Consider the following 27,654-nt stretch of genomic DNA (forward strand, 5'->3'; position numbering starts at 1 on the left):
CTGATCGCCGTGACCGCGACCGTGACCCGCGCGGGACGTTCGGGCCCTGAAACTCAGAACGAGATGATGGGATTCTGCTGCTTGACTCGACTCGTAGGTCAAGAAACAACGAACACTTGAGGTATATCACCGAGCACAGGTAACCATAGGCCAGGATCCTGTCCCCGGAGATAGAGAGGTCTATGTTCCCTGGCTTGTTGGCCGACACGACGATTTTCGAAAAGGATCCACGATTCTTGCGCTGTCATCGTCTCATAATTTGATACAGTAATACGCATCACAGATACCGATACCGATGACTTTCCTGCAAGCGTCCTGATAATCAGTCTCATCCACCCACGCCACCTTTGTCCTTTCGCCCTGTCACATGCATGCGTAAATCTAATGAGCGCCGTTATATACAGATTGCACCCGTGTAGTGACCCTCCCTCAGTCTCCTTGGGCGACAGTAATTTGCGGCTGATCGAGCCCTATCGTGAAGGGACGTGATGCTTGAGCGTGTCTTGACTCGACTCTTCACATCAGTTGTGATTGACCGGTGGCCTCGGCGCTGTAGATGCGAGCCAGGAGACTGCATAGGCTTGCTCGCAGCGACGGTAATGACTGGGGTAGGGTACCGAAGCATGCTTTTTAATGGACCGCTACGCGTTCCATTGACGCAGTCTACTCTTGCCCGAAGCCGACAGTCTCTTCCACGGCCCAGACAAGCTTCTGCTGTAACGCGTCGTAGCTCTTATATGGCGGCAGGTCCAGTCGGTTGAAGCAAGTATGCGACTTTGGCAATTGGTTTTCTTCGCCAGACTTTTCGATTGTGAATCGTCGAGGGCCATCGGAACCTTGTAGATCCTTGAAACCGTTGACCGGAATACGTGAAGTACCAGTGGCGAATTGCAAGAGGCGGGACTTCTGTTCTGCGTCCCAGTTCCTGACAACCTGTTTCATATGTTAGCTGATTGTTCTTCAGTCTGCAGTATTGGGAGCAAACTTACCTTCCAGAAGTTCTGGATGACAACATCATTCTCCGTGTATCCACGGTAATCAGTGTGCTTCTTCCAGTCATCAACATCGATGTCTGCTATACCTCCGATGAGTAGCTCTAGCTCGCGTTCATCGAACACGTTGACTAGATCTGCAGGGATGAGCTCGTGGAAGCCGGCGACGAAAGCGTTGAACTGCTCCTCGACACGCTTTTGAATGCGCCACTCTGTAATCAACTCCACATATTCCTTCTTGTTCTCGTTCGTCACTTCGATGTCGCGGCCACCGGGCTTCAGGTCAACTGTGACCTTCTCGCCGAATCGTTCGTCTTCAACGGAGAAGGTCGAGTAAATGACATCCGTAATGTCGTTCTCCATGGTCCATGTCAATGTGCGATGGAACTCAGCATCGACACCTTCCATGTCTTGCAGGTTCACCTTCTTCTTGAGTATCATCTTGTAGAAGGCGCCAATAAAGAATGCATCCAGGAAGCGTCTGTGGAAGATGGCCAGGCCGACAACGCGCCCAATGAACTTGAAGTAGCCCAGATGCTCAGGGTTGATGCCAGAATGTGGATTGATTTGAAGAGTGTAATTGTCGTGAGCACTGTACTCGAATAGACAGTAGAAGGGGTTGAACATCTCGTGTGAGAGAAGGAAAAAGAATTCTCTGCGTTGTTGTTAGTAAAGACAGAGCGAGAAAGGAGCGGACAACTGACCTTGAGAGACCACCGTAGTCCAACCCATCTTCGCCATCGAATTTTATCATCAGGCGCTTCTTCAGATCGTTGGGACTTTGTCGCATGATCTCTGCATACGAATCTTCGAATATGTGTGTTCTGCGGACCTTAACGTGACACTGTCCAGACAAGATCCGAAGTGCAGGCTGCGATCGGAAGTAAATCAACTTCCTTCGGAAATCACGCTTATATTGTGGCACGTTCTGGTCGAGCGATGACGGCAATCGAGGATCGTCCCATGTAGTAGTTTTCGTGTTGTGGTCCACAAAGTACACGCGCGCAGTGTTTGTAAGGCGCATTTCCCAGCCACTAGGCAGTGGTCCAAGCTGGGAAACTGGCTGCTGCTGGATTGTACTGTTTCCGGTGGCGTTTTGACCATACATCCTGATGTATTGCTGTCTCCGGGGATCCACCCACGTGGTCGTACGTGTGTTGTGGTCAACAAAATATGCTCGGCCTTCTGGAGTGTGGCGTTGTTCCCAGCCAGCAGGCAGTTCGCCTGTGCCTGCGGTAGTAGCACCGGTGGCCACCATCTGCGCAGCGCTGGCAGCGTTGGCAGCGGTCGTCGAGTTGGAAGTCTGGCCTGGGGAGTTTTGTCTATCAGACAAGGTGGGAGAATTGGCTCCTGTCCGATCCTCTGGCAGCGTGCGGCCTTGGTGCCGTTGGCGCTCAATGTTCGTCTGCTGCTCTAGCTGTGCGCGCTGCTCGCCCGCGTTGTAGTTCGCTGTTGGTCGGATCCATGTTGTCTGTCTGCTGTTATGGTCCACGTAGTATGTCCGACCGAGGTTGTCTTCTCGTCGCTCCCATCCAGGAGGCAGCCTTCCTTGTGCATCTTCAAAGGCACTGAAGCCTGTGCCGTCTGCTCTTCTGTTCGTCGGTCCACCAGTGCCATTCGCGGCTGCGGGCGGGGCAGCGGATCCGTTGGTCCCCGTGTTTTGTCGAGACGCCGCAGCAGGGCCGGTGGCAGTCGACGGAGTCTGGAGCGATGCAGTTGATTGTGCACCTACTGGCGTAGAAGGAGTGTGCGCACCGTTCGTGGAGGGTCCTGCCGAGCTGGCCATGGGTCGTCCGCTGTTCTGGTTACCGTTTGCGATAGGTGCGCGCAGGTTCGTCGACAAGTTCAAGATCAGTTTGCCGTTGACCACGAGGTTGTCGTTTGATTTTCTGAGATCACGAGTAATCATCTCTGTGCGCAATTAGTATGCGAGTACCTCCTCACATGAGCCGACATTTAACGTACCATCACCACCAGCATCGAGGTCAATGACGCTTCCGATGCGCACATTAACGACGCCGAGGAAGCCTTGGTCCTTCTTCTTGAATTTCTTCTGGTCGAAGATTTGCACGGCGAGTATGCTGTCTTCATTCACACGCCTGTTCACATGATTAGCATGCTATGTGCGTTTGCCGGGCAGCTGCCCATAGCTCCACGCACATGTCAAAGCTCTCGTTCCAATATGGGTTCAGCGTCTTCTTGATGACCCCCGTAGTCTTCGTCTGCTCGCCATTGATGGTTGCGACCGCAAAGGGGTCCGGAAATCCTTTAGCAAATATCAGCATATCACCACTTGCCAGCAGCGTTGTGCTCGCCACGTACGGAACACATCCCGCTTATATAGGCCATCTGCTGCTATGACTGTGAACAGGTCAGTCGACACGCCCTAGACTGTCCGCACAGCTTTATCCTCTTCCAACATACTGGTGACCCGCAGGTTCGGTTGTTCCGCCATGGTGTCCGACGTTCTCCTGCCCGATGCTTGCCCTGGAGGTTGGCGGACGGCGACCACGTGCTATAACCAGCACGGGCGAAGAGGGCACCAGAATGCTCCCGATTCGGCGGCGCTGCAGAAGATATTGCGACGTCGACGATGGCGGCGGCGCTGCGCTGGGAGGGTGTTCGTGGGGTGGTGTTCGTGGCCGGAGCAGATGACGCTGGTGAATCGGATGAGGCGCAGCAGGCAAAGCGACACGACCTGACTTCGCTTGGAGGGCGCTACAACTGCCCGTGTAATGCACAAACAATAGGATGCACCGCGCTTGTCGTCTGCGGTGGTGCGATGCGAGACCGCGTCGTCAATCGGGGAGTGGGCGGCACTGCTGGGTGAGGGCGTAGTTGGCAGTCGTTCTTGCTGGCTGAACCCGTGCCCCACCCTCGCGCTCTTCCGAGTCTTGGAAGGAAACATCCGAGCCAGCACCTTTTCTCTCTTCTCTCCACTCCAGCACCACTACAACCACTTGATACCGCCTTGCCGCCAAACGACATGCATTGCGCCACACTTCTATCGGTAATACTGACGAGGCGCGGCAGAGCGGCATGTCGGCTCGACCATGTTTGCCATCGCAGAAGTCGAGCGCAACGCATTCGGCTCAATTAGCCACCATTTCTGGCGACGCTCTCTCGATTGCTATTCAAACAGCATTACTAAGACTAAGTGGTATATCCTGTCCAACGCCCAAAAGCCCTCACGAAGTCCTCCCGAGCCCAAATTTCTTCTTTCCAACACGACAAGGCTGCAGTCTGCCCTGATTCCCGAGCTGAGATCCTGCCGCGGAGTCGTGATCCTTTCAAACGTGCCTCTTTTATCCAGCCATCCAGCACCTTCCAAGACCAGACTCTTGCATTGCTCTTCTCCTTCATTCTCTTTTCTCCGTTTCAAGGACTAGCCTCAAACAGTCCGGAACCACATTTCTATGTTGCTCGAACAGCTTCTGACACACCCGCTTCTCATAAAAGCATCGTTCCAAGACCCATCTCCAAAGCCGGAGCGCTCGATACGACAGCGCTTGTTGTCACGTTCTCGCGAAACATCAAAGCCTGGACGGGCCACTGGACCCAGTTTTTCCATCCGTCATTCAGATTCAGCAACACATCTTGCAAGACCCTTTCACCCCACCCTCGTGCCCACCAGCGTCCGTCTAACAGATTTAGTATGACACAGTGATAGCTGACTATGACCAGAGCCTGTGGGATTCTTCGCCGGACCATGTCCGACAAGGTTGCACTTTCTTGCTTTGGCCAGCATAATAGAGATGCTACGCCACATCCGGAGGTTGACTGTGGTAGTAGACTTTGGTGCAGGCTCCGCAACTCATCGATCGCGAGCGCACATGCTGCTCGCTCATTTGGCAGCATGGCCTCGATGCCAAGCATATAATCGAGGTGGTTCAATCCAAGATCCAGACCTTCCGGCAACAAAGGGTATGTCGCAACAGCCTCCTGCCATCCTCGCGTCACTATCTGAGCAAATGGACCCTGGGATATCAGGTACCATCTTTCATGTGTTGCGCTGCCGACCTCTCCAGCAAGGAGCATCAGATCGGCCATTCCATCCAAGGCGTTGGGAGGCAGCATTGCCCCTGGTTCAGAGGCGTTTCCAACAGACTGTGTCGCTGCAGCATACCCGAACAGCAGCGCAAGCCAGCGAGATACATAATGGGCACTCGCTGCCTCCACCGTGCACACCTCATTGGCCCTCTGCAGCTGCATTGCGGCTAGATCCATATGCTCAATCGCGCAACTGCGCAAGGAGCTCGCTTGTTCCAGCATCACCGTCGCTTTGTGCAAGGCAACCAGGCCCAGTAACGCGTTCAGAGTATGGTCATGGGAGAATGCAATCTTGGGCAGCTCGTTCTTCCAGATATGCACAACGAAAGCCTGGTCGCTGATTTCACCGAGCACGCCCTTGGTGTACGACATGTAATGGTGCATCAGTTGCAGATCTAGTTGCCAGTTGGCTGAGCCAGGACTTCGGGGGAGATGCGCTGTCAATCTTCCGAAATTGTCATGACCGGCCGCCAATAGGTGCTGTCCTCCGACTGGATAGTGAGGATGTGGAGGGCTGAACGGCGAAAAGGAAGACCTTTCGAAAGTGTGCTCCATGGGCAGCGACAGAGTCGATCCAGCCGCCAGTGGAGACCTGCTCGGCAGGCTGGGGGCCGCTGTTGTAGCCTCCGATGAAGAAGCTATCGACTGTGTCCGGTCCTTCTGCCTCTTCTTGCTATCTTCTCTCGGAACGAAAGGTCCTCCAGCCAGGCTGCACGGTACTCCATGTCGGTTACAATTGGAGCAGGGCGCTTCTTCGTTGCATTTGACATGCCGTCGCTTGCATTGCGCGCAGCCTTTGCGGCTCTTCTTATGTCCGACCCGCGGTGCTCTGCTCAAGAATTCATACATTAGTCATGAGGATCTTGTTGGTCTTACTTGTGTAACAAACGAGCTGATCGACAGCGCAGATAATATACCATCGCACCGACGAGGCCTATTGCGCTGTGAATTGGCGAATACATTGAGCCAGCCGCAAAATTCCAGCCGCACAAGACATGGGCATGAAACGAAAAACAAAAACATCCAAAAATGCTTACTTCAGCTCTGCGCCATCCTTCAGTTGTCCTGTCTTCTTGTTGTGTCGGCTAGCAGGGATCTTTGTGGTGGCTGTTGTCGCCTGAAAGGTCGCGATCGTAGCAGTCGGTGAAGCACTCGTGGCCTGATACTCTTGCGTCGCAGTCGGCATAACGAGCGTAATCATTGCCATTCTGGCAGAGCTCCTGTTGCTTGTCGCATCGCCTTCGGGTAGTTCAGGCGATGAGGGCTGAGAACCAACGGACAAAAAGAAACTACAAGTTGTCGGGTGGTGGCTATGGCTTTCTCAGCTGCCGGATGGCTTGGATGTAGACACTACAGCGGTCTGAGTCTTTCGTCCAGTAAGTTGCCAGCGTAGGTACTCTTGGATGCACGCGCTACTCGGATGCAAAGTGGGAACGTTAGGGTTCTGTACCTGCGTGACGGAAGTGGCAGTGGCAGTGGCAGAGGTAAGGCGATGTATGGCGTCTTTAGAGAAAAGGCGTGCGGGTGATGTTCAAATGCCGTACGCGAGCATGCACGAGACATGTGGAAGGGATGGTCAAGCTACTATAAAGTGACTAACTGCTTGCCTTGCCTGGCCTGGCCTTCTTTGCTTGCCTGTTAAGGCCAAGTCATATCGAGTAAGTGACTACCTCAAGGTCAAAGCGCAGCGAAACTACATTGCGCAAAGCTAGAGAGCACGCGGGCACGCACGCGCGATGACGATCTTTCACATGTACACACAGACCGGCCCTTGTTCAGCGACCGTCTCCTCATCTCAGAAAGTACAGAGTACCGTGGAGCACGAGGTCAGAAGCGTGTTGGCGGGATAAGGACGAGGGGTCCAGAGAGTGCAGACACGCGAACACGGTGTTTCTCATTCGGGTATAGAACATGCAGCCGAAGGGCCTTGGCACAGTTCTTAGTTTCGGCTGACACATAGCTTCGCAGCCTCGCGGCGGTGATCTTCATCGATAGGTAGGTATTTTGGTGCTATTGAAAGAGGCCGCCCTGTTACCTGGGTCTCTTTGTAACGACCTATATGAGCCATTCGGAAGGATGCCGAACGCCTTGCTCGGAATTCTTCGCTGAAGCGGAGTCGATCGTAACTCGTGACTCGATATGACCGGGATCGAACAATGTGACAGAGCCACGGAAGAGCGTTGCAGTGAAGTGCATCGCGGACTTTTGGTTGACCGATGGATAGGCTTGAGTCACACACTAGCGACTGCGAGTCTTCATCATCTCCGAAGCCAGTATTGTCGACATCGTGGGTGTATGTCACGCGAAGCTAGGCAGGTGAAAGCATAGCTGGATACTGGCCAGTTAAGGCTTGAGACCGGTGTAGAATTGCATGATGGTTGGTCGTGGCCCTGCTTGCTTGAATTTAGTGGTTGCAGATATGAGCTTAGTGGACAAGCGATGCATGCTGCGACCCTGCGCCACGTGTCGTTGGCTTCCCATGTGCACCATTTCGCTAGTTTATTGGCACCGCAAGACCCCCTCTTTGCGCAAGAAGGATCAGAACAATCCGATTCTTGCGTGTTGGCTTGCTCACGTCACCGACGCCTCCCGCATGAGTCCGACCGGTCAGTCTCAGCTCGTTGCACTGCCGACAGATGTCGTGAAGTTTGATTGCGCTGTGCGATTTCGCATGTGAAGGTACACGTTCAAATGGCCTTCTTTCCATCAGACATTGCTTTAAGCTGTCGACTTCGAATAACCTTAAATCGTCCGGATGAAGTTAAACGAGCGTCGATCAAGACCCACTGCACATAGGGCTATCCAGGTGGCTGGAGACCGCAACCCACTTCGTGCTGATGAATACCAGCACTGTGCTCGATCGTGCCAGCGCTGCAGCTGAACAAAGGTCGAGCATACATCGTGCAGATTGAGCGCCCTGCGTCCTGGCGGGCATCGGCAGCCACGTTCCAGATGGTTCATCACACATCCACCAATTCAACTTTGGCCTGCTACGGCCGTAATACGTCCAGTGGAGCAGCTCGTGAGCACACATACCGCTCTCGGTAACGCAGATCTTTAAGTCGGAGCCGATCAACACGGGAAGTGAGTTCCTGTGCGACAGGCTGATAGCGGTGTTCGAAATATTTAGTAGGTCAATATGCTTGTTGATCATCCCTGTACGAAGCGATGCTGTATCATTGATGTAGCAGTCGTGAATAATTCTTTACCAGTTGACCGGATCGACGAATGCTTGAGCGTCACCAAGGTTAGGCTTGGGCATTTGATGAAAACTCCTCTTTCGTCGGCATCGCATTGATCAAGCGATTGTCTGATGAAGTTGGCCTCCGATACTTCCCTCCGTGCCGAATTGATCGTGAAAGAAGATGTGATGCAGTCGTCTGTTCAATAATCAGCAATGGAGAGCTACAGCAGTACGCGCTGAGCTCATACCATGACTTTCACTCACGACTGACCACTCATCCTGAACGATGCGGGCGACCAGTCTGCGCAGAGTCTGCGACGTCGGCCACACCATACTTTGGCGCATCGACTTCACCCAATCATCACGGCCTGTCAGAATCAGACAGCGAGATGTATGTCACCTCTTCACTCTTGCACCAAATCTTCACCACACTATCACGGACTCTTGAATCTGGACCAACTCTTGAACCTGACGGAAATGCCTTGAATGGCAATGGCTCTTACTCCAACACATTGCAGAGTTTTGTGGCTTCTTTCTGATGCCCGATTCTTCATCTATTAAGCCTCTCCTCGAAGCTGAAGCACAACAGTATCCGGTCCAATCTGCTCGTTCACCTTCCTCTTGACTGTCGCCGAAGCCAAAATGCGCGTTGCGGCAGTGCAGAAGCACCTCGGAATCTTTCATCACCAAATGTAATTCAGTCTAGGTCAAATAGCAAGGGATAGTCGCATTCGGACGTTCGCTCAGTATGGGTTGTAGCCGCGGCCACGGAAACCGCCTCGGCCACCACCGCGGTATCTAATACGTTGTTAGCAAGGTACATTATGCGCCGAAGGTACGAGAACTTACCCTCCGCGTCCGCGAAACGGCGGTGGGCCACCATAGCCTCCCATAGGAGGACCATAGCCACCACCACCGCCGCCGTAGCCGCCGCGAGGTCCACCACGGCCCCGACCTCGACCGCCCCTAGTCATGCCTGGCAGATTAGTACGCTTTGGAACGACCTGTGTGTCCGGTCAGTGTGCTGCATGGTAGATCTGAAGGGACAGGAACATACTTTGATGTTGCGGTTCCGGAATACGCTCTCGTTCAGCACCAGAGCGCTCGTAACGAGCTGAGGCTCGCTGAACTCGACGTATGCATACCCCTTGGGATGACCCGTGAACTTGTCCAGCAGAATAGTGACTCTGTTGATGCTCCCCACGCTCTGGAAGTGCGCCTGAATTTCCTCTGGACTGGCGCCATAGTCCACGTTCCCAACGAAGATGCTTCGTCCGTCGATGTCCTCTTTGCTTTCCCGCAAGTTGTCCGACTGCGAATCCATTGAAGCCTGCATTTCGCGCAACTTGGCAGCTTCCGCCTCCATCTCCTCCACGCGCTTCTTCATGGCCGCAATCTCCTCCTCATCATCGCCCAGGTCCTCGTCCTCGGGCTGACGATCAAGGTCGTCGTTGTTCGGCTTAGTTTCCTCGTCGGCCATGGTGTGGGATGAAGCGCTGGATTCGGTCCTAGTAGGCTCGTTAGAGCGGCTCGAGGTGGATGGAATGGGCGCGTCTGCCATGTCGCGGAGAAAGGTACAAGATAAATTACCCAGCTCCGGTCGTGCAACAAAACTCTCGCGCAACGTACCGAGGGATGGATGTATGCAGAAAGATGACAAATACAGCGGTGATGTTGATGCGACCCGTGTATTTGAGTAAGAGGCGCAGAAGCGAGGGTGTTGTCGCAATGGAAGTGGAATGTCTGGTATGTGGACTGGTCGCGATTGCCTCGAGCTTGAAATGCCGCGCTCGGGTGCTTTCCGCTCGGACCAGCACGTGTTTTCAACGATGTGAACACTTCTCCAATTCACTTCATGCCATACACATGCTTTCATATGATAGCCACATGCAAGCAATCGACCCGCTCACTAGAGCTGTGTCAGGCCGAGTTGCGAATGTCCATGGGCAGCAACATGAGGGATCAACCCCGTTCGAGCAAGCAATGCGGCGATCAGACTTTCTCATCTGCAATCCTTCACCACGCTGGCTGATACGCGGCTGCGTCCGGGTGTGTGACTGACATCGCCTTGAGGTGAACTGCAGGATTGCGCCTTGGTGCCACACAAACGAATGTCTAATTGAAGGGACCTTGCATCCTGTGTGACCGGTTCACCTGCTGCTATCCCGCTGCCTGGTCCACAGAACAACTCGCTCTGCGGCTCAACAGAAGAAAGAATGGCCGCACTGGACAAACTACCGGCCGAGCTCGTAGAGAACATTGTGCTGTCCTTGACGCTACACGAAATCTGTGCGTTCAGGCTAGCCAACCGCTCGATTGCGTCCAAAGCATCACAGGACCACTTTCGGTCCTTCTATCGCAGCAAACGCGTTGATGTTGACGAGCATGGCCTGAAAGACTTTGTCGTGGTCACTGCAAATGGAGGCATGGGCTGCTTGATTGACGACTTCACACTGACCGGACTGGTATACAACTCATTCTACATCCAGTCCCAATTGCGCTCCGGCAACGTCAGAGAAGACAACTGGCGTGCAATCACCGAAGAAGAGAGAGTCGCTCTGCAGCGACAGCTCAACACGTTTAAGCGAAGGGAGCAGGCTCAGATGCACTTTCTGCAGAGCGAGGACGCTCAAAGGCTTTTGGTCAAAGCATTCCGGAACATAGTCAAAGGAAGGGCCGCCAACAGGCCACTATCGCTCACCCTCGACTTGGCTGTCTACCGAGACGATCCACTGATCCGCTCGACGCCTCTCCGAGGGGGAAGCTGGCGCATGATCTGGCAAAATGCAGCTGACACGTTCCAGCTCGTTCAAGACGCGCTCGACAGAACGATGTTGCCGGTGTACAATCTTCGCCTCTTCCCTGTATATGGCCAAAGTGGGCAAAAGAGGTCAAGCTTGGCATGCAATGAGATCGGACCAGTCATCAAATATTCAGGGCTAGAGTCTTGTCTCGCTAACCTTAGATCGCTCACGGTAACTTATTCAGATAAAAGCATCTTGTCCGATGACCGAGACGCAGAACTGGTAGATGCGTGGGACAAAGCGGAAATGGCGAGACAACGACATGGCTACCGGGGACTTCTGAAGCAGACGCTAGAAGCTGCAGATCCGAGCAACTTCACGGGTCTGCTGAGCTTTGTGCAGGCATGCCACAACCTGGAAGAGCTCGAGATACATCGATATCGCTTGACCAGAGGTGCCGGCTCTACTGCTCATGTTCAGGGCGACAAAATGTCGCACATACTGTTCGCCCGCCTCACACTTCCTCATCTACGTGATTGCAGGCTTCGAGGTTTCCGTGCGAGCTCCGACGACACTGTCAACTTTCTGCGGCGCCACAGACTCCACAAACTGCTGCTCAAGAATTTTGCCCTCTCCGCTGGGTCTTATCGGGTCATATTTGACCACTGCACAGGGGATGGAGCGGATATGGAGCCAGGGCAGCCCGACCTGAACAGGATCGAGTTTGAAGATCTCTTCGAAGAGCGTTCTGACGAGTTCGGTATTGTCAGACACAACGCGAACCGACAGTGGCTCGTACTCTTTGCCGGGCCCGACCAGGAGCACGACTCTGATGTTGGTGGGAAGCGCGGTAGCAATATGATCCAGCGATGGAGCAGTGGCACCAAGCGACCGATCCAATATACGACTCAAGACTCGAGAGATCCACCCATCCAGGGGAACTTGACGCGCTTCAGTGAGTGGCAAAGGGGATTCAGCGAGGAGTTCGGACCACCAGACTTTAGATAATGAAGGGATGGTGCATGTAAATATCGACCTGAACGACGGTTTATACTTCGGCTCATCAGGGTTGAAATCTTCGACACTACGTTCTCTGCTTTCTTCACGTTGCACGTGTCGCCCATGTTGTCCGCCGATGAACCTACACATGTGCATCCCAATGGGGCAAGAGAGTCGACCACTACGCCACTCGCACTGCTCAAGGGCCAAGCCTGATGGGTCGCGTACCTGCTTACTCCGAAACCCGTACTAGTGGACCGCATGTGCAATAACACAAACCAGCGCAGGCAAGCCGTCTTGATGTATGATCAGACCTGCGCTGCCGGTCCTTGCTTGACCCCACGGGGATTCTGCACACTGTTTGAAGGATTCGCAAGTTTGATGTGTCTCTCCACGAAGCATGCAGCCATCGGCGTGACTGCGGAGAAATGTGGCGCGCAGCTTCTTCCAGCAACGAACGATGGGTGAGAGCATGCGGTATTTTCGCACGCTTCCTTGCACAGTGAGCAACGTCCTCCCTGTACCCGATCTCACGCCTGGGATGAGGGATCTTGAACGGAGCACGACCCCTTAGCGGATAATGGTCTCGGCTTCTGTACACAGCTTGCGCGGCTTCTTGTCGACGCTGGCTGTGAGGCTCAATCACCTCTCGTGGTACCTGTGGTCCCAGCATCGGCGGACTGCAGCTAGTCATACCACACAGACCAGACTCGGCGCATGCTCGCAGACCGTTTGGCCGCGCAGTCGGGAGCGAGAAGTGTGCGGTGCGGGCAGGGTTTGCACCACATCGAAAGGTGGAGTAGCTCGGCACGCGTCGCATCGCCTCGTCAAGCCAGCCAAGAAGTTGGAGACCATCGAAGGGTGGAAGTATGACGCTGAACGGCCGCATGCTGCCCTCGCTGCGCTGCCGCCGCAATGAGGCGCGAATCGGCACTACTCTGCCAGACGGCACGACGAGCAGCAAAGCCCCAAGATGCGGCACACTCGCCTCTTCTGTTCGTCCTCACCAGCACCACCCAGTCACCGGTAAGGATACCATTTCCGCCCACTATTAGCTTTTTTGCTCTGCTGCACCCGACCCTCACTACTACCCGCGTGGCACTCGAGACGGCTCCAACTCTGTCAAAGAGGGCCCGACACCTGGTGTTGGCTCAAATACGCCCGCGAGCTTGGTACATCCGAGACGTACCACTGTTCTCCTCCTCCACTCTCCAGCCTCTCGGTGCGCATCACTTTCGAGTCGTCGACAGTCTGGTAGGCTCGATCGCAGGGCACATACACCGCAGGCCGACACTCCTCACGTACACAAGGACAACCAGCTCTCGGCCGGCATGAACAATGCGTCAGGTCGCTATTGAACGACTGCGAATAGAGGAATACGGGTAGATTTTCAGATCAAAGAGCTCCGAAATCATAGGACCGCCGAAGCATGGGCTTGTGGAGTGAAGGAAAGTGATACACAAAATGGCGGATAGAGACCTCGACCATGGCAACATATACGGAAGGAGCGAGACGACTCTCGCAGTCGTCATATCGATGCTGCTTCTGTGCACCATCTTCGTGGCACTTCGTATGATATCGCGGGTGGCAATCGTAAAGAAAGTGATCCTGGACGACTATTTCATGATCCTGGCCTGGGCCATTACTGTTGGTTTATGCGCTTCGATCTGTGTAGGGACCGTCAACGGCCTCGGACGCCATGAAGTTGATGTGCCAGATGCGTGGCAACCGGCATTGCGAAAGTCCAACTACGCTTTCGCGGTGCTCTACCAGCCGGCTCTGATGGCGACGAAGACATCGATTCTGGCCTTCTATTTGACCTTCTCCAGCGCCGAACGATTATTCAAATGGTCATGCTATGCGACACTTTTCGTCGTCAACGCTGGTGGGCTGGCACTGACGCTCGTGACGGTCTTTCAATGCAGTCCGGTGTCTGCAGCATTCTACGCGATCACTCCAGCCGGCGCGCAATGCACTGATATCCTCACGATCTACCTCTCGTCAATACCACTCAACATCATAACCGATCTGGCGATACTGTTTCTCCCGATGCCGGTCTTGACCAGTATGCGATTACCGAAGAAGCAGAAGATAATCCTACTCGTCACCTTCAGCTTCGGTATTTTCGTAACAGTGGTCGATGTCGTTCGAGTACATTACCTGCAGTCTGCAGCCGAAATGCGCCTGGCTGAGATTGCGAATGCCCGCGCCAGCGATTCGTCACGAAACTCGATCGAAACCGACTCTTCATTCTATTTGGCATTCTCTTTTATGTGGTCAGCAATCGAGGTCACTGTGGGGATTATGTGCGCTTGCGTTCCAGGTCTGAAGCCATTAGTCGCGCGATTCTTCCCCAGCATGCTCCGAGATCCGGGAGACGCGCCTTCGAAATTCGGCTCGATCTCAACACCTGATGCAGAGGTGCAAAAGGTGGCACCACTTGTTCCAGATATACCAGAGGACGTCCATTTTCGCGACTTTGGCAGAGCAGCCAGCAGTCAGGAAGAAGAAGAGGAGCAAGGCCCGATGGGCATGATGGAGTTCCTCACTACTCCGGACATGGGTGAATTTCACCCCATGGAGCGATCACCTACGGCCCTTACGAATACCACGCGACACACTGTTCCGAATTCGCCTACGTTCTTCGACTTCGTCGACATGAAGCAGAAGAAGAGCTTGGCTTACCTGACCACCAAAGAATCCATCTACCCCGTGGCGCTCGTGACAGTCATGTTCTTCGTCTGGGGCTTTGAATACGGTCTGGTCGATGTCCTCAACAGCCAATTCCAGACTGTTGCTAGCGTCACTGTCGCTCAGTCGGTCGGCATTGGCAGTGCCTACTACTGTGGTTACCTGGTCGGACCGATCACCATCGGGCACTGGGTGCTCAAACACTGGGGTTTCAAAGCATGCTTCCCCATTGGGCTGAGCATATATGCTTGTGGGTGCTTGATCTTTTGGCCAGCAGCTGTTCTGACATCCTGGCCAACCATCCTCGTCACGAACTTCATCGTCGGTTTCGGCTTGTCGATGCTGGAAATCTCAGCAAACACTTTCATCTCGCTTTGTGGCCCGGCGCAATACGCGGAGGTTCGACTGAATTTGAGTCAGGGAGTGCAAGCTGTCGGCGGTGTAGTCGCTCCACTGATTGCAGACAAAGCCTTCTATCACAAAACCTCGAACGCACCATCCTTGATCAACACGCAATGGGCATATCTCGGAATCTCCCTCTTCACTGTCGCGCTGGCCGTCATGTATTTCTACATCCCGTTACCAGAAGCCACAGATGCTGAGCTGGAGGACGCCGCTGAGAGAATGGACAGTGCGCATAAACGAAGGTTCGGCAATGTGCGCATCATCTGGTTCATCCTTGCCATAGGCGCCTTCAGCCAATTCTGCTACGTTGGAGCCCAAGAAGTTGTTGGCACCACTTTCCCTCCCTACTTGGAGACCGTCATGCCGCGCCTCGATACTTCAGACTTCTCCGCGATAGCACATACAGCGTTCGCCATCTCAAGATTCCTCGCCGCGGGACTGTGCCTCTGGATCACTCCTCGCGTGCTCTTGCTGGCTTTCTGCTGCGGTACCATCATCTTCTCTGCATTGTGTATGCATCTTACAGGTGGCGCCGCAGTTGCAATGCAAGTTATGATCTTCTTCTGTGAAGGTCCCATCTTCGGTTTGATCTTCGCGCAAGCGCTCCGAGGACAAGGCCGGCACACCAAATTCGCAAGTGTCATCCTTACAGCTTCTATTGGCGGCGGCGCGATCTTCTCGCCTATCTCAACGGCTCTGCGAGCGAATGGGCGGAGCGTGCCGTTCAGTCTTGTCGTTGCTGTTGCGGCGTTCGCGGCGACCACAGTCTTCGCAGTGGTTTTGTGTCTTTCAAGACCGATGAGATTGGTAGCGGACCCAATCAAGGACCCGAGCGCTTCGAAGCCTGCCTCGAGGGACGAGAGACCCGGGTCGACGAGTAGTCGAGCCAGTCGAGCGTTGAGCTTTTTGAGTTTGGGAGGTAAGAAGAAGGAGCGGGAGTCGGCGGGTGTGGAATATCGGGAGAGGAAAATCAGCACGCCTATTGATGAATGAAACGACGGATGACGAAACAATGGAAAGTTCCTTGACATTTGTGATATCCCATTTGATGCGTTTTTAGGAAGTTTTGGGCGACGGTGTATAGGTGTATATGAGGATTGAAAATGGACTGGGGTGAGAGCTTTGTACAGTCGCTCTCGCTTCTGGTTGTTGTACATAGTTGCACATAGGATGAGCATATTCTCTGAAGCATTTGTGCCAGACACAGCAAGTCGCTATCAGCTGCTAAAGCCTCGTATCATGAACACATCCAGTATGTCCGTATCGTGTCGAGACATGACAAATCCCCCGCCTTTATCGTTTCTCCGGTTCTTGGTAGACATCCTCCTTTCCTTATGGCTGACACCTCTACCTTCACCTTCACAGCTCGTGACTCTCGAGAACATAGCTGCAGGTTTTCGAATAGCCGTATGGCACATTCGATGCGTCAGCTCATGTCGTACTGTGCTGGTCGAGCTGTCCGCTGTTCCCCAAGGATTTAGTAAATATGCACGCTGAACGGGCTGCAGTACTGAAGGCTTGTTTGGTGCGCCCACGAATACAGGCTGTCTGCGGGAACAATTACACTAGCGCGGCAGCAAACTAAGGCGTGTGGCGATAGAGCGTGGCGCGGGTAGGATGGGCTCTGTCATGCAGGAGCCGACACTGCGCAGGTAGGTCACCGAGCTTGCGGGACCATGCTGCTCGCGATGCTTCACTTGCTCTCTTTCTGGTCCTGAACGCCCGACAGCGCTTCATAACAGTCCAATGCTTCTACGCGGTCGGAAAGAGCTTTGACTCGTTTCGTTGGGAGCTTGAATTTCTCGCGAGTGTTTCGAAATGCTGTCGCGCGTGTAGATGCCAACGTGAATGCGGTACCGGCCTGGCAGACGGTGGTTGCTTCAGGGTTTGTCGTCGACGCGCCAGTCTTCTATTTTGGTCGATGTCGTGGCAGGTTGCTAGCCACGAGGTTTCCTTCGTTGTACTATCACCGGGCATACGCCCGTTGATGAGCCGCGGCATCAAGCAATATTACTTCCTTAGTCCTTCTTTTCGCCCAATGTATCGTAAGCCAGCATTCCAAATGCCACGAAAATGAAACTCCCACCGATATAAGTCGCCAGGCTTGGGCTTAAATCCCATACCAGCCAGTCCGCCAATGCAACAAAGAACACGCTAAGAACATTCGCCATACTGCCGAATACAGGATCAGTCCAGATTACCAGCACAACAAGTAATGTAATGCCAATGACGCCTGAGAGGACTGCAATGACAAGCCATAGCCATTCGTACACCGTGGGGAAGACAAATGTCTCAATGCCAAAAATGTGGAAAATTATAAGCGCGACCCAAAGTACGCCGAAAGTGTAGAACCCGGTAAGAGCGGACGCCGCGAGCGTGAGTGGGAGAGAAGATTCTTGTGATTCAGGTCTGCTCGAGCAGGCCCACTTCTTCAACAACACCTCATACAAGCCAAAGGCAACTGCTCCGACGCAAGCGATGATGTTGCCGAGCAGTCGACTCGCACCAATGGCAGCATGTTCGGAATCAGCATCCGAGGAATGGTCTGCCGTAGTGTCGCCGTATGCAATGGTGAAAGTCCCAGCTATGCTGAGTGCTACTGCTAGCATGGATATCCAGCCTAGCTTCTCCTTTAGTATGGGAACGGAAAATGCGGCAGCAAAAAAGGTGCTACAATTGTAGATCGCAGTCAGATCAGCTGGTGTGGTGAGACTGAGCGACGTGAACCAGCTGAAGCCGGAAACGGTAAGTACGACTGTCACGATGGCCATAGAAGTGGCGAGGAAATCGAGTGGGCCACCTGTTCTTCCAGGGCCTTTGATGACCATTTTACTACCATGTGTCGCAAATGCATCGATTGTGGCGATCGATTCTCGAAGCTTATTATTGTATTCTCGAACCCATTGCATGTACGAGACTTGTCGATTGCACCAGCGTAGGTAGAACATGTGGATAATCCAAGGCAGGGCCAGAGCAGAATGGGTAAGGTACATCGTTGCGACAGGTTTCTTCCAGTCTAGTTCATCCTCAATGTATGCAGTGGCTTCCGTGTTGATCGTAAAGCCCAACACGCAGGTCGCCAAGGTTAAGGCGATCTTCCAGGCCGGCACTTTCTTCTTCGGTGGAGGGCCATCGAGGGACCGGTTGCGATAGTGGCTGACAGGTGTCCGTTCGCCAGCAAGTTGGTCGCCATCTTGGTAGTCTTGGAGTTCGGATAGTTCGATGTCGCTTTCTTGAGAACGTCTTTCTGTTTCTAAAAAGGGCTGATCTTGATCTTCGTCCTCTTGGAGCTTTGTTCTCGACGTGGCATTGGGGGCTAAGCGGCTCATTGTCGCTGTGATAGGCAAGCTGACAAGGGTCGTTGGAAGCGGACTTCAGGACTGTTATGCCATGTCTGGATGACCAATTGTTTGCGAACCAGGATAGACGGAGTTGTGTGACGGATCGTGCCAGCGGTTCATGTCACGTTTGATATTGGCAGACGGTAGGCGCGATGATGAGAAAGGAGAGCGTCGGTGCCAAGTGCTGATCCTAAGCGCAGCCTGTAAGGCCAGCGTTCAGGCAGAACAGCGGAACAAACCTCGGTGCGGCTCGTGTCCATAGGTCGTCGACTAACACGACTCTTCTCAAACAAACAACCTGCACCGGCACCTACGCCCTCGTCCAACACATCGTCCGCCGGCCGGCCCACCGCACCGCTCAATCTCCTTTGTCCGCCCCCTTCACGCCGGGCCCAGCACATTCACGAGCCTCGACGGCGGATCTGGGCGACGTCTGCACCACCACGACCAGCTTCCGCCCCTCCAGCTTCCGCCGCGAGCTCCAGGATGAACAGCATCAGCACCCTCCCACCGCCTCCTCACCTTCTCGCCAACAACCGCCTGTCGCCCTCGCGAGACTTCAACATGTCTGCCTCCCGGAAGCGCAAAGCTTCCGAGGAGCCCGACCACGACCGCATGTCCACATCGCCCACCATCACCGGTCGGCAACTACCACCTCCACGCAGCAAGCGCACCCGCACAGGCGCTGCCCAAGGACGGCCACTCGCTCTACCTCGACTGCTAGAGACTCTCTCCGCAGACCAAATGCGCCAACTCTTGCAAAACATCTGCGACCAGCACCCAGAGCTTCAACAAGAGATTGTGACCAAAGCTCCACGGCCTTCAGTCGAGTCTACACTGCAGGTCCTCAGCAAATACGAAAACACATTCCAGCAAGCGTTCCCGCTCGGCAACAGACCGACCTCAGACTACTCATACAACCGCGTACGAACACAGCTACGAGAACTGATCGAGGCTGTACGTGAGTACACTCCACATTTCCTTCCGCCACAGGAGACAGCAGATAGCATATCACTGCAATATCTCGACTCCGTCACCAATATGATTCACCGATTACCCGACTGGGATACCTTTCAGCACCAGCGACACAAAAACGAAGCATATGACGAAATTGCAAAGGCGTGGGCATTGGTAATCAAAGAAGCTGCGAAGCGAGCCGGCGGCTTCCACTTGCAATTCGGAGGCTGGGATCACAAGATAGTGGAACACAACCAAAAGAGTGGCGGGAAGATGGCGGAAGCAGTGAATGAGGTCAACATAGCTCTGGGCTTCATGCAGCCAGCTTCCTCGTCGTCCTCACAGCAACCTCCTGGCGTCAGTGAAGAGCGTGCGAGTATTCGCCAGCAGCTATTCTCTGGCACTTACGGCGGCCATCAACTTGGAATCGGACAGCATGGCTGGTAAAAGATGAAAGAAAGAAGGGAGAGAGAAGTTTCATTTGTAGATGACCCGCCACTGTGCATTTCTTTGCAGCGTTTTTCAGCATCGATTATGGGAGGAAGAAGCATTTGCGGGCGCTTGGAATTTGAGAAGATGGCGCATGGTCAATGCTCGGAGCTTGATGACCTTTTTTTTCCTGCGCGCTCTGGGACATGCTGGAGTTGCAAGGCAGGTGGCTGTTTCAAGTGCAATATTCTGTTTACTAGACACGGCCGATACAACACACACGAGACGAGTGCGCATTTGGTGAGGCGAAAGGAGAAGAACATTGCCATGATCGTTTCAGAGATCAAACTGTGAGAGAAGGCAGCAGCAGAAGCGAAGCTGTCCACCATGAGTGACTTTCATGTCAATTCAGGAAGGGGATGAGAGAGAAAGAGAAATCAAAGCAGTTGACTATCACTATCGCATGTTGTGCAGATTTTACTTTCTCATGCCTTTTGTTCAAGAACACCATTCTCTCTGGTTTGTATCGCTTTCCCATGCCTCCCTATCAGCCCGCCTCTATAATGCCGACTGCACTGCCCCAGAGAACACGCTGCTCTCGGAGAGGAGAGTAGCAAGTCTGTGTCGTGACGGCCGCGTACAGGAGACATGTGATCACAAGCGTGTAGTAGCTCCCACCTCACCGCCTCACGTAGATGCTCCACTGTTCCTTTTGGCCACATGATCGACGGGCAACAGGGTTGTCACTTCGCAACCCAATGTCATAGACGATATCGACAAAAACTCTTTGGCATCATTTACCTCAGTTCTATCAAAGTGGTTCGAGAACAGAAAGCTGTCTGGTCGGCATGCCGGATTTTGTTGTTCCAGGAAAGTTCCTTGAAATTGAAAATTGAGAAATTGGATGCGAAAGAAATGTCCTAACTAGGCTCCGTGCATGCATCACCTTCACGCACGTTCTGTTGTCTTTCTATACTACGAACAATATACATCGAATTTGTACAAAAACGCCTTTTTCATCATTTCTCATGCGGACCATAATATCCAAGGACCAAAGATCTCCACGCTAATGCTCTATGCAAGTCATGATAACTCTTTACAGAAGAAGCAAGGTAAACAAGAAAGCGCCTGCCATTACGACGAAACTCGTCTCAACCATGGTGCCGGAAGAGTCTGGTAGTCCGCAGCATTCTCTGGTATATTGAACACCGTTCGCCGCGGCAGCGACATGGAAGACTGAGCCCGGTTCAGGAGAACCGTAGTTGTAATAATCGACGAGCATGAAGTTTGGTGGGCGATCCCATTGTTCTAGAAGATAAGTTAGTCGGAAAATAGGAACTGAGAGGTCGGAGGGGCCGCTCACGAGTGCAGTCAACATTCATCTTTCCCAGAGCTCCAAAGACAATCTCCTGACTATTTGTCAAATTCAGTTCCGCTGTGTTCGGAATCAAGATCGCCTCGTCGCCTGTTGCGATCCCAATACTTGACAAGTCGACCGCAACGTTCAAGTTGTGGTTGGCGAGGTACATGTATTGATCTCGAGCAAGAGTCTCGTTGAGATCAGGCGGGCGTTGGGCATCGCAGGGGAAAGACTGGTTTGTGGGCGAGAAGGGAGTTTCCCAGATGTGAGAGAATTCGTCCAAGATGTAGGGGACACGGGACTGGTCAGCATCGTAGTCCATGAAGACAACGAGTCGGTTGTTGCCGAGGATCATTTCTCCGAGCGTTGGCCATTGTTCGCGGTATTGGGGGATGTAAGCCGGCTCGTAGAGGTATGGCAGGAGGCCGGCGTTGGTGAAGGCGGGCACGAAGTTCTCGACATCAGTGAAGTCGCTGTTACCAATGAGCATGGTCAGGACGTCGTAGGGATGGTCTTGGAGCCAGCCGCGAATAAGCTCCAGCTCGGATTGAAAAGTTCCAGCATTGAGCTGATCACAAGAGGTGTGGCAGTTGTAAAGCGTCTCGTTGACCCAGTGAACTTGACCCTGGAGCATGCGTACTCCATCGTTGAGCTGGGTGAGGATGGGCAGCTCTTGGTTAGAAGCGGCATTGTTGGGGACAACGAATGCGGAGTTGTGGGATGTGATCATGGAGATGTTTGAGTACTTGCGCGTGCAGAACTCGGGCCAGCCATTGCAAGGGACGGTGTTTGTGGGTCGTGCTGCTGAACTGGTGGAGCTTGCTGTGCTGTTGGAAGTTCCGTTTGTGGGGGATGCACTGCCGCCGATCTGCGTGAGTTCTATCGAACGTGTCGATGCCGTGATCTGAGAATTGGTTGAAGTTGATGTCCCGTTCGTAGTCCCGGTCTGTGATGCGGTTGCAGTTCTAGTGACGGTGCTCTGGCCGGTGACTAGCAGATATGTGTACTGAGAGCCCGTGAAGGTGAAGGTGGGCACATCGCTCCCGGTGAGGGTGATGTACGAATTGGTGAAGGAGAACTCAGAGGCGGTGCCGGTTCGTGTCCGTGATGCGCTGCTGGTCGTGGATGGCGAGGATGTTTCCGTGTTCGACTCCTCCTGTGCTCTTGCTCCTGCTGCTGCCAGACATAGCAGCCAGATGGCGTTGGAAAGCATCTCTGTCGCTGTACAAACAACGCCCAACTCCTTGCCGTGCTACTTCACCAAATCAATGAGAGAGAGACAGCATGGAAGAGCTCCTCGGAGGCAGAAAATGAGCAGCAAGCCACCAAAGTCAGGACCATTGCGGCTCCAAAACAGCCTTTCCATCATGGCACCAGCGGCGCCGAAAGCCGCGCTACTGCCACCGTTCAGCTATTCACGATGATCTGCAGGTCGTGTTTCTGGCGCAGCGTGGCCTCCACTTTCGTCATACTTCGCCCGTCGCCGCGCAATCCCGGCGAGATATGTCTTGGCGAGTCGATCGTGCTGTAGCTCAATCTCGTCGTGCCATCGCTGTCGAAGTATTTGCAATTCCGCAGATGAAAGGCAGGCATTTGGGCGTGCTGGACATCGGTCATGGTGTAGGCAAAAGATGTCTGAGGCTGCGGAGTAAGACAGAGTGACGCAACGATGCTCGCTCGGGCTGTGATCCGAAGCGCGCGAGCCCCTGTTGGCGCGCGGTGAAGTTTGATGGCGCCGAGCGGTCTTGACGTCGCCGCTTGCTGCACGCCACGCATTTCGCTGCTCCTCAGCAACATTTTGGGTGTGCGCGTGTGTGTACGTGCTCTGCCACGCACTGCTGCCACCTACCCGCGTAGGTTCGATGATGTCTTTGCTACCACCGGTAGGCTAGTCGCTCTCCCGCCCGATTCTCTCTCCTGCGCCCTGCTTGAATTTCTTCTCCATGACTACACGCCATTGAGACTGTCCTACTTCGTGAACGGCTCTGCTGAAGTCGTCGTCCAGGAGCTGTCGCTGGAGAGTGCGGAGGAGATAGACAAGCAGACAACATGTTCGGACGCAAGAAGAAAGACGAGGGTCTCGCAGATGCTGGCTCCGACTCCGAGCGAACAGTGACCCACGACTACGAGCCCACCAAAGCACAAATCAAGAGAGCCACGCGACAGCGATTCATCTGGGCTCTCCTCTCTTCCTTCCTCCTGCTGATCTCGGTGGTATTCTTGATTCTGGTCGAGATTGGAAACACGAGCATCAGCAGCACCTTGAACAAGATCTGGTTCATCCGACTCGATCTTTCCGACATCATTCCTGTCAGCGTCCCCAACGCCGTGCTCATCAACAGTATAGCCCAGTCGCTGGGTCTTCACGATTTCTACACCGTCGGGCTATGGAACTACTGCGAGGGTTACGAAGGTCAAGGCGTGACCAACTGCTCCCCTCCCGAGACCCTCTACTGGTTTAATCCCGTAGCAATCGTCCAGAGCCAACTGCTGGCAGGAGCAACCAGTGAGTGCAGCCCACTTCCCTAATTGTCACCACCACGAGGAAGGAGCATGAACAAGCTAACACATATACCCCACAGTCGCCCTCCCCGCCGAAATCAACGACATCCTCGACCTCATCCGTCTCGTCTCCAACTGGATGTTCGGCCTCTTCCTAACAGGTCTCATCCTCGACTTCATCGTCATCTTCCTCCTCCCCCTCAGCGTCTTCACTCGCTGGCTCTCCCTCCCTCTCAGCATCATCACCTTCATCGCCGCCCTCCTCACCACCGCAGCTGCAATTATCGCAACTGTCATGTTCATCATCATGCAGAACGCCATCACATCAGCCACAGAATTGAACATCCGAGCAAGCATTGGAACACAAATGTTCGTCTTCATGTGGATCGCTGCTATCGCCAGTGTGCTGGCTTTCGCAATTCAACTGGGCATGTGCTGCTGTTGCGCGAGTCGTAGGGATGTGAGAACGGGAAGGAGGATGGGGAGTAAGAAGGCTTGGACTACGACGCGGTCGGACGGTGCTGTGGAGGAGACGAGTGAGAAGAAGAGATTGCCCACTTTCGGGCGAAACAAAAGAACTGCATAATTGTGGATATGAAAAGTGGATTGGGGAATAGCATGCGTATTGGGTTCAGAAAAATCACTTATGTATTAGCATGGCGACTTAAAGCATCCTGCGCGATGGAGCATTGTTTAGATTATGAGCTTTCTATGATGTATATGAAGTACAGTATATTTACGATTGGCATCGGCTGTGGTATCAAATGACGATAATTTTTTCGTCGATATTTCGAATCTGCGCAAGCTATGGACGAGGTAGAGCAGCAGATGTTAGCCCTGCTGAACTTGCACCGACGCACAAGCTTATCTACGGGACATGAAGTGCAAGCGAAGTCCTTCCGAAAAGCAGAATCAATACAACGAACAAATATTCAAAGGGCAAGAAAGCAGTGTTTCAAATCGTAAGAAATCATTTCGTACTGCCTAATATACATCTAATCATACACTTCTCTTCCACTTGCGCTGATCAACATTAGGGTATCTCAATGTGTCATCCATCATACAAGTCTACTGTCCTTGCCTCGACAAAGCAGCAACAGCATCCTTGAACCCAGCCTCGTACGCTGCACCTCGTCCCTCAACAGAGTGGTGTTGATTGGAAGCGCCAGATCCTCCGAGGGTATGGTGCTGTTGAGAAGGACCGTTTCCGCCCGTCAATCCCGCACCTACTCCTCCGAGGGATGAATGATGTTGCTGTTGAGGTTGCTGGTACTGCTGCTGGTATTGCGGTTGTTGCTCATACTGCTGCTGCTGAGGACCGACGCCCTGTCCGTAGCTCGTTGGGTGCTGCTGGTGCTGCTGAGGAGGATATTGACTACCTAAATGCGTATTATCAACACCTTGCGTGATACCTCCAACGCCACCAGAGGAAGGGTGGGAGCCATACAAGTTATTGTTTGAGCCGGTGAAACCTGGCTGACCTGCGTGGGTGCCGGTCACGCCGTGAGCACCTCCGGTTTGCTGGGTGTAGTTCGTGCCCGTGGTGGGGTCGTCTGGGTAGTCGGTTCGCTTGTTGCTGAGCTTGTCTTTGGCCTTCTCCATCATGGTGCGGTTGTCGGCTTCTGGGTAGGCACCTGGGACGCTGCTGGTGTTGCCCAAACCGCCTTGGTGCTGCTGGTAGGCGGCTTGTTGGCCGCGGGAGTATTCGTCCTGGTGGGCACCGCTGTAGCCTGATCCAGGAACGTTGGAGCCGAGACCGGTGCTGTGGGTGTTGCCAGTCAGGCCGCTGCCGTGTGTGTTACCGGTCAGTCCGCTGCCGTGGTTGTTACCAGTAAGTCCGCTGCCGTGCGTGTTACCAGTGAGACCACTGCCATGAGTGTTGCCGGTCAGACCACTGCCAGAGTGATGGGTAGGGTCGTTGTGGTGGTGAGAGGCACCTGCAAGGCCTGCTCCGCCAGCTGCACCTGCAGCGAGGCCATTTCCTACACCTGGTCCGCTGTGTCGGTCGGTGAAGCTAGGGTCCTGGCCGAGAGGCTGCGCAGAGGAGTTGAAGTTGGAGCCTGTGTTGCCGTAGGTACCAGTAAGACCTGTGTTGCCGTGGGTGCCCGTCAAACCTGAAGAACCGTGAGTTGGGCCTCCAACACCAGAGTGAGTTCCTCCCGTCAGACCAGACCCAGTCGAGCGATCAGCGTTGATTGGGTTGCCGTAAGCATCGTGAGCATTGCCGTGCTGGCCGGGAAGGGCGTTCTTGACCTTGTCACCAGTAGTCTGGTGGACTCCAGTGTGGTGGCTGGAGTGGCCGATGCCTTCTCCGACACCACCAACCTTGTGACCTCCTGCAGTGGGGATGGCCTCTGGGTTATTGGCAGCTGGGTGAGAGCCTGGGACAAAGTCCTGGCTGTCTTGGCCGGTCAGGCTGCTGCCGTGAGTGCCGTGAGTACCTTTATCAACAGCGTCAGCTGCAATTCTTTGCCCCTTGGATGAGTATGGGTCGAATGGCTGACGAGCAGTTGTCTTCTCTGTCGAAGTACCACTCAACCCTCCTGCGTGATGCTCACCTGTGTTGTGTGTACCTGAGGTGTAGCCACGCGAGCCAATGTCTCCTGCTTCACGACGGTGGCTTGATCCAAGGGCGTCGTTACCCGTAGTGGAGCTTCCAGTGATACCGCTACCGTGTGTGTTGTGTCCAAGGCCGGTGCCAGTGTGGTGTGTGTTGCTTCCGATGCCGGTTCCAGAAACTCTGCTGTTATCACCACTCACAAGTGGGTGGGTGCCGCCTGTAATGCCGCTGCTGCCATGAGTGTTGGTCGAGCTTGACAATGGGTTGTGCGAGCCAGTGGTGGTGCCATGTGTTCCGGTGCTTCCATAGGTGTCGTTAGAGCTCGACAATGGGTTATGCGAGCCGGTGGTGGTACCATGCGTTCCGTGAGAGCCTCCGGTGAGACCTGTAGATGTACCATGTCCGGTGCTGCCATAGGTATCTTTAGAGCTCGACAATGGGTTGTGCGAGCCAGTCGTGGTTCCATGTGTACCGTGAGACGTTCCAGTCAGACCACTACCCGACGTGTTGTGTCCGAGGTGCGATCCCTCTCCAGTCAGACCTCCTTGAGGGGTGTTCGTCGTTCCATGAGTGCGAGTGCTGTTGGCCTCCTGCTCCCGGAGCTTCTGGTCCTCAGTTGTGCTGTGGCTCTTATTGCCCGAAAGCTTATCTTCCAACTTGCTGATGAGACCCATATTTGCGAATGTCCTTGTGTTGCTTCTTTGATTGTATCGAGTCTGTGGCTTGTGAAGAAAAAGAAATGCTACAGCATGCAGTCGCAGGCAGATATATCAATCGCGAACCTCACAAAGCACCAGACCTACCTCATCGCACGTCACTCCATCTCGTGCCAACTATCGTCTAACTGCACTCTCACAATCAAGAAACATCATCTGCTCTGCGCATGCCAATGACACGAGATCCGCAAACGAATCTTGCGTGATGACGAAGTCGCCTTCATACCAGCCACTTCTCTCCAATCGTTCTGTGGAGCCCGCGGTATATCAGGCCAGGTTTTGTGTAAGGTGTTGATAACCTGGGACCATATTGCGCAAGCAGTGCGAGCACGCGCTGCTTCGCGATGTCGTGGCAAGCGTCATTGTTGTGGGCGGTTCTGTTGATAAACAGGCTGAAACGTCTCCGGTATGACGCCGAATGATGCGAAGGAGAGGTGTGGCATCCTTGTCGGCCAAGATTTGCAGTGGAGCTGCGACGAAAGAGGGTGCAAAGCCCCATCACAGCTCGCGGACCTACCTGTTCTGGCGAAATGGAGGTGAAGGTATGATGTGGCTGATGAGGGGTCCAGCATATGAGGATTCTGCTGAGTTGTTCATATACATTTGACATTGGAGACGCCGCCACGAGTCTCGCGACAGGCGGCGTCATATCTCTACTCTCTTCTCATCTCGAATAGTGTTCAGTAAAACATGTTCGCCGCTCCAGGACTGCAAGCGTCTGACA

The 27,654-nt window shown here is 53.8% G+C and overlaps 10 protein-coding genes across 10 annotated transcripts; 4 read left to right on the forward strand and 6 right to left on the reverse strand.

Annotated features, from left to right (window-relative positions):
- Nucleotides 1-663: 663 nt before the first annotated feature.
- Nucleotides 664-3,447, reverse strand: RHO25_006467 (uncharacterized protein; the record flags this gene model as incomplete). Its single annotated transcript, XM_023597292.2, has 7 exons — nt 664-933; nt 990-1,647; nt 1,697-2,903; nt 2,958-3,091; nt 3,153-3,258; nt 3,315-3,353; nt 3,417-3,447. 7 exons carry the CDS (start codon nt 3,445-3,447, stop codon nt 664-666), a joined length of 2,445 nt encoding a protein of 814 aa, XP_023451821.1.
- Nucleotides 3,448-4,442: 995 nt separating this feature from the next.
- On the reverse strand, nt 4,443-6,249 carry RHO25_006468 (uncharacterized protein; the record flags this gene model as incomplete). The annotated part of the gene is made up of 2 exons (XM_065602790.1): nt 4,443-5,871; nt 6,080-6,249. 2 exons carry the CDS (start codon nt 6,247-6,249, stop codon nt 4,443-4,445), a joined length of 1,599 nt encoding a protein of 532 aa, XP_065458862.1.
- A 2,720-nt stretch (nt 6,250-8,969) lies between these two features.
- Nucleotides 8,970-9,706, reverse strand: PAB2 (poly(A) binding protein Pab2; the record flags this gene model as incomplete). Its single annotated transcript, XM_023597293.2, has 3 exons — nt 8,970-9,024; nt 9,076-9,230; nt 9,284-9,706. The coding sequence occupies 3 exons, from the start codon at nt 9,704-9,706 to the stop codon at nt 8,970-8,972; spliced, it is 633 nt and encodes a 210-aa protein (XP_023451822.2).
- A 736-nt stretch (nt 9,707-10,442) lies between these two features.
- On the forward strand, nt 10,443-11,978 carry RHO25_006470 (uncharacterized protein; the record flags this gene model as incomplete). The annotated part of the gene is made up of 1 exon (XM_023597294.2): nt 10,443-11,978. One exon carries the CDS (start codon nt 10,443-10,445, stop codon nt 11,976-11,978), a length of 1,536 nt encoding a protein of 511 aa, XP_023451823.1.
- Nucleotides 11,979-13,433: 1,455 nt separating this feature from the next.
- RHO25_006471 (uncharacterized protein) lies at nt 13,434-16,058 on the forward strand (the record flags this gene model as incomplete). Its single annotated transcript, XM_023597295.2, has 1 exon — nt 13,434-16,058. The coding sequence occupies one exon, from the start codon at nt 13,434-13,436 to the stop codon at nt 16,056-16,058; it is 2,625 nt and encodes an 874-aa protein (XP_023451824.1).
- A 1,025-nt stretch (nt 16,059-17,083) lies between these two features.
- Nucleotides 17,084-18,394, reverse strand: RHO25_006472 (uncharacterized protein; the record flags this gene model as incomplete). The annotated part of the gene is made up of 1 exon (XM_023597296.2): nt 17,084-18,394. The coding sequence occupies one exon, from the start codon at nt 18,392-18,394 to the stop codon at nt 17,084-17,086; it is 1,311 nt and encodes a 436-aa protein (XP_023451825.1).
- A 498-nt stretch (nt 18,395-18,892) lies between these two features.
- Nucleotides 18,893-19,810, forward strand: RHO25_006473 (uncharacterized protein; the record flags this gene model as incomplete). Its single annotated transcript, XM_023597297.2, has 1 exon — nt 18,893-19,810. The coding sequence occupies one exon, from the start codon at nt 18,893-18,895 to the stop codon at nt 19,808-19,810; it is 918 nt and encodes a 305-aa protein (XP_023451826.1).
- Nucleotides 19,811-20,888: 1,078 nt separating this feature from the next.
- Nucleotides 20,889-22,365, reverse strand: RHO25_006474 (uncharacterized protein; the record flags this gene model as incomplete). Its single annotated transcript, XM_023597298.2, has 2 exons — nt 20,889-21,100; nt 21,156-22,365. The coding sequence occupies 2 exons, from the start codon at nt 22,363-22,365 to the stop codon at nt 20,889-20,891; spliced, it is 1,422 nt and encodes a 473-aa protein (XP_023451827.1).
- An 836-nt stretch (nt 22,366-23,201) lies between these two features.
- RHO25_006475 (uncharacterized protein) lies at nt 23,202-24,240 on the forward strand (the record flags this gene model as incomplete). Its single annotated transcript, XM_023597299.2, has 2 exons — nt 23,202-23,658; nt 23,735-24,240. The coding sequence occupies 2 exons, from the start codon at nt 23,202-23,204 to the stop codon at nt 24,238-24,240; spliced, it is 963 nt and encodes a 320-aa protein (XP_023452560.1).
- A 482-nt stretch (nt 24,241-24,722) lies between these two features.
- Nucleotides 24,723-26,888, reverse strand: RHO25_006476 (uncharacterized protein; the record flags this gene model as incomplete). Its single annotated transcript, XM_065602791.1, has 1 exon — nt 24,723-26,888. The coding sequence occupies one exon, from the start codon at nt 26,886-26,888 to the stop codon at nt 24,723-24,725; it is 2,166 nt and encodes a 721-aa protein (XP_065458863.1).
- Between the last annotated feature and the right edge of the window lie 766 nt (nt 26,889-27,654).

Source organism: Cercospora beticola, chromosome 4, assembly GCF_033473495.1.
Source record: "Cercospora beticola chromosome 4, complete sequence".
NCBI classification, from domain to species: domain Eukaryota; kingdom Fungi; phylum Ascomycota; class Dothideomycetes; order Mycosphaerellales; family Mycosphaerellaceae; genus Cercospora; species Cercospora beticola.